This window comes from Capra hircus, chromosome 29 (genome assembly GCF_001704415.2).
Source record: "Capra hircus breed San Clemente chromosome 29, ASM170441v1, whole genome shotgun sequence".
NCBI classification, from domain to species: domain Eukaryota; kingdom Metazoa; phylum Chordata; class Mammalia; order Artiodactyla; family Bovidae; genus Capra; species Capra hircus.
In genome coordinates, this window is record NC_030836.1 from 45,681,114 (window position 1) to 45,686,467 (window position 5,354).

Consider the following 5,354-nt stretch of genomic DNA (forward strand, 5'->3'; position numbering starts at 1 on the left):
GGAGAGTGCTCTGGGCCGGGGCAGGGCAGAGGGAGCCCGGGGAGCATGGGCACCTACCTGGCCAGACGAGCCCAGCTCAGAGAAGGACCTCCCCAAACACCGAAAGTGCTAGCCCGGCGGCCTCGGAGGCCTGCGGCAGACGGGCCCCAGCAGAGCCAGTGAGCGTGCCCGCACCTCAGGGTGCAGAGCCGGCCGCCCAGCCCGGCCCCCAGGTTGCCGGCTCTGAGGCGACTGCGAGGAGCCAGGAGGCCCCGCCAACACAAACAGGCCTGCGGAGCCAGCCTTCCTGCTGCTGCTTCAGCCCCCGACCCCGGGGGGAGGGGCGCACAAGCACCCGGGCCCACAGGCCCTCCTCCCCCTGGCCTGGAAGACACTGCCTCCAGGAGAGGGTCCCCGGGAAGAGGCCACTCAGAGGCCTCCAGCACTTCCCCAGGCCCAGTGAGGCCAACCCGAGGACAGGGGCTCCCTCAGGACCCTCCCGCCACCCTGGGCCTGGGAGCTCCCTTCCCCCACCTGGGCACTGACACTCCAGCCTGCCCCCTACACCACCAGTGCCCTCTGGGAGACCCACGCACCGGCCGAGCGGGCCATCCTCAAGGCCATGCCCATCCACAGGGTCACTAGGTTGCACAGATGGCCACCAAACACCGCCAGGGACCCAGGGCCCAGAGGGTCACCGCGGGTGCAGCAGGTGGGCGACCCCATCAAACCCCGACGAGGCATCCAAGCCCCCTGCTCACCACACCGCCCCCGCTCACCACACCGCCCCCCCATGTGAGCACAGCTTACCCAGAGCGGCCAGAGCTTGGGCGCTCGGGGCTGCGCTGGGATCCCGCCCCTCCACCTGCGTGGCCTCCGCCCCCCCCCCACAGAAGGGAGGCAGACGCTGTGGTCCAAGATGGGGCGCAGGGTCAGCTGCCTCCTGGGCAGCTCCGTCTCTCAGGAGGCGTTTCCAGGACAACACCCGGGGCAAGGGTCTCAGCAGCTGAAGCTTTGATCGCGGATTTCCCCTTGTCCCCCGCCTGCCTGAAGTGACCCTCCTCTGGCAGGAAGTAGGGCGCACGGGTTCCAGATCACATGTGAGCACCACCCTCCCGCCCTGTGCCCCCGCCCTGGGGGCAGGAAACCCCTCTCGGAAACCCAGCGCCTCATTCTCCCTGCCCATCTCCAGGCCAAGCCCGAGGTCTGGGCCACATCTGCGCTCATCCCCAGGGCCCCACCGCGGCCTGTCCCACCCCGGCGCCCCCATGAGTGCACCAGGCCCCTGGGGTGCTCTCTGCCCCTGCCTACCCTGAGGACAGCTGGACTACGCCCAGCCTGCCCCCTCAGCACCCACAGGGAGGGAGAAGGCCCAGTGGGGGAGAAGGCTGACGTGAGGCCCCCCAGGGTCCTCAGGTCCAGCCTGGCCAGGCCTTAGCCAGGATGGAGTGGGCACGGAGGCCAAGTGCCCAAGGGGCCTCTGACCACACGTGTGCTGGTGGCCTGTGCCGCCACGCTGCTCAGCAATCCCCTCCTGGGAAACCAGGGAGGTGCAGGGAGGAGTCCCCCCCCCCAATCCACACGCAGTTCTTGGAATTCTAGGAATGTCCACTTGGCTCTCCCGCCGCCCCTCAGTCTCTGAGAGTAAACAGCCGCTGGGCCAGAGCGAGGTGCGGTGGACCACGGGGTCCTCCCCCAGGAAGCCTGCACGCACCACCCCCGCTCTAGAAGAGCCTCCCGCCTGTCCCCCTCACCTCTGCAGACGCAGCCGCCTCTACAGCTGAGCCTGGGTCCACCCCAGGCCACTGTGACTCAAGGCCCCATCCCAGCCGGGGACAGGATGTGCGTCCAGTCAGCTTGGGAAGGGGGGGCAGGCAGGGCAGGGAAGTGGCTTCTGCTCGTGGCTCCGCACGTGGCAGGGTGGGGGACGGCGAACCCCGCTGGGGAGGGTGGCCAGAGCCAAACTCCAGACGCAGAAGTGCTGGCCAGCCTCCCTGGGACCTCCACTCCCTGCCCCTTGACTTACAGTCAGAGTCCACCACCCACTCCAGGTGGACTCAGCTGACGCCTGGGACCCCACATGGTGGGCCCACCCCCACCCCCCACCCCAACCAGAGACCCTGACGCCCCAGGCCAGCAAACGTGAGGAGACCCTGCCTAGGTGCCTGGGTCACAAGCGCCACGGTGCCTAGCCCACCCTCCTCAGCCCAAAGCTCGCCTCCTCCAGGGAGCCTTCCTTGCTTCTCAGTGCACACAGCCCTCACCCAGCCGCCAGTCACAGGATCAGGGGGCTCACCTCTCGCCACTTCCCGAGACACAGCGCCCCCGCTCCCTTTAAACCCCCACCGCCTCCAGCTCCCACAGCTTCTGTCCCGCACGGACGGGTGTCTGTCCGGCTCCCTCTTTAAGTCTCAGCTCAAAAGACACCCCGGGTGCCCTCCCGACCCTCAGAGCCGGCGCTCCCGGGTCACTGGCGCCCGCCCCTGCCGAGGGCGGACTGGAGCCTGGGCCGCCAGCGCCTCCCCCGGGAAGAAGGCAGGAGGGGGGCCAAGCTGACCGCGGCGACGGCCGGAGCCCCCCACCGGCTGGGTCGCCCCGCGCCGCCCGCCTGCAGGGATACGGGCAGCTACCGGGCCGGGACCGTTACTGTGCGGGCGACACGGCCAGGCGGCGACCTCGAGGGTCCCTCGGACTCTGCGCAGAGACCCCCGAGTGCCCGCGGGCAGCGGCCCCAGGCGGAGAGGCCGCCCCCTGCCCGGCCCCTCCGGCCGCTCTCCGCGCCCCAGACCCGGCTCGCAACTTGTCGCTGAAACGCGGCTCGCGCTCTGCGCTCGGGGCCCCAGTTCGCGCGGGCCCGGCCGCACTCCGCCCGCGGCCCGGCAGGGGCGCTGTACCTGCCTCGCGCCCGCCGCGCGGAGTCAGTCGGCCGGGCACGAGGAACGCGAACGCCGCCGCCGAGCCCTTGCGGCCCCGCGCGGACGCCGTAGGCCGGGACGTACCAAGGCGCGGGCGGGGGGCTCCCGCCGGGACCCGCCCCGGGACCCGGACCCGGACCCCGGACGCCGGACCCCGGGCCCCGGGCCCGCGCCCGCCGGAGGGGCCGCCGTCGCGGCGGGAGGCGGACGCCGGCGGCGCCAGGGCCGCGGGGAGGCGCACGGGGCGGGCCGGGCCGGCACCCCCGCGCCATGGGCGCGCCGGGGCGGAAGCGCCGGGGGATCCGGGGGATCCGGGCGTCGGGCCGCCGGGCCGCGAAGCTTGTAGCTCCCGCGCCGCCGCCATGATCATCCCCGTTCGCTGCTTCACGTGTGGCAAGATCGTCGGCAACAAGTGGGAGGCCTACCTGGGCCTGCTGCAGGCCGAGTACACCGAGGGGTGAGGGGCGCGCTCCCGGCCGCCGGCCTGCGGGGCCCGGGGCGGGGGCTGGGGGGCCCGGCCTGCGGGGCCCGGCCTAAGGGGAGGGTTTCCCAGCCTGCGGGGCCCGGGGCGGCGGGTGCGGGGCCCGGCCTGCGGGGCTCGGAGCGAGGACAGGGGGGCCCGGCCTGCAGGGCCCGGGGCGGGGACATGGGGTGTCTCGGGGGACTGTCGAGGATCCAGGCTTGAGGGGTTGGGGTCTTGAGGCGGCAGTCAGGGGTCTCGGTCTCCAGGTCAGGGGCAAGGGACGTTCATCAGATCCCAGGTGACGCTGGCAAGGCTTTTATTCCCGGAGCCTTTGCCAGCCCTGTTCTCCAGACCTGCTCTTAGGAAAGCGTCTCCCACCCCCCAGTTCAGGCAGACGAGGGGAGCTAGTTGTCAAGCGCTGGTGTCTGGGGACTCGAGTATTCTGGCTCCACGCCTCCACCGCAAATAGGCCCCTGGCCACCTCTGTCCATCAGCTCCCTAAGTTCTCCCTGCTATTAGGCCCATCCCTGTGTCCTCAAAGACACTGATGCTGGGAAAGATTGAAGGCAAAAGGAGAAGGCAGCGGCAGAGGAGGACATGGTTAGGTAGCATCAGCAACTCAATGGACAGGAATTCAAGCAAACTCTGGGACATAGTGGAGAACATGAGCTCAGCGCGCTGCAGTCCATGGCGTCACGGACACGACCGAGCGGCTGAGCAAGAAACCGTGTCTTGCAGACTCACGGGCTTTTTTAGGACATAGGACAAGCTTCTGATCACATAGCCCTCATCATCAGGCTTTTGTGGGGTCCCTTTTCCGTGTTTGCCCCTTGGCACTGCAGTTACCGCCTTACTTGTCTGAGTTTACCCTAGACAAGAGTCTGACTTTGGTCCTTGTGTGGACAGCCCCATCCTTATCAAAGTGTGAACCTCTGGGACCCGGAGTGTGGTAGGCAGGCGAGGTTCTCCGTGTAGCTGTGTTGGGTGGATAGGAAAGCAACGGATGGCCGTAGTATCTGCACCAGGCTCCGAGGAGGCTGCTGGAATGACCACAGTGCGAGTGAATGCTGGCAGCCTGCCCTAGACTCCTCCACGAGATGCCCCAGGCCAGGGCTGCCTAAGCGGCCTCCCCTTTTGTGGGTGCCACGCTGGTGCCCACACACAGGAGGCTTTGAGGGTGACTGGGGCCGTGTCTCTAGGAGGTGAGAGGGGGCTGCTCTCCCCGGGCGAGGCCCTCTGTCTGCCAGGAGGAGCAGGCTGCAACCAGGTCTCTCCCCACCTGCAGGGATGCCCTGGACGCGCTGGGCCTGAAGCGCTACTGCTGCCGCCGCATGCTGCTTGCCCACGTGGACCTGATCGAGAAGCTGCTCAACTACGCTCCCCTGGAGAAGTGACCCCGCGATGCCGCAGGTGGCGTCTCACCCACGGCTTGTTCCCCTGGGGTGTGGGGCGCTAGAAGCCACGCCCGCCCACAGCTCTGTTGGCGTGGGTCTTCCTCTCTGGAAAGAACTGTCTAGTAAATGTTTCTGAGGACTGCCAGGAAGTCCTAACAGTTGGTCTGGGTTTGTGGGCTGCCCCGCCGGTTCCTGGGGTTCTACCTGGTCCTTCCACACGGGAGTGCTCAGCACGGGGCTCCCTTCCTCTGTGGGCGCTTGGCCCCACAGAAGACACAGATGTCACAAGTGCTTGGGGTGGGGGCACCGGCGTCCCACAGCGCTGTTCTGGGTGCCCTTCAGCCGAGAACAGAGGTCCCCACTTTCTCCCCCGGTATCTAATGCTCCAGACTTTCTGCACTCTGAGTGGAGTGCTCCCTGTGGTCACAGCTGCGCATCCTGAGGTTGCTACCGCCAGAAGCTTCCAGGCTCCACCCACGGCAGGCAGGCAGCTCCACTCCAGAGGGCGTGTGCCTCTGTGGCCACCCCTGAGACCCCACAGCAGGTGGGAGGTGCCCTGAGGCAGCTCTCTTGGGCATCTGTTCTGAATGGGCTCTCAGTGCC

The 5,354-nt window shown here is 68.5% G+C and overlaps 1 protein-coding gene across 1 annotated transcript; it reads left to right on the forward strand.

The window, feature by feature from the left end:
* Positions 3,180-4,900, forward strand: POLR2L (RNA polymerase II subunit L). The gene is made up of 2 exons (XM_018042698.1): positions 3,180-3,351; positions 4,643-4,900. The coding sequence occupies exons 1-2, from the start codon at positions 3,257-3,259 to the stop codon at positions 4,749-4,751; spliced, it is 204 nt and encodes a 67-aa protein (XP_017898187.1). The 5' UTR covers positions 3,180-3,256; the 3' UTR covers positions 4,752-4,900.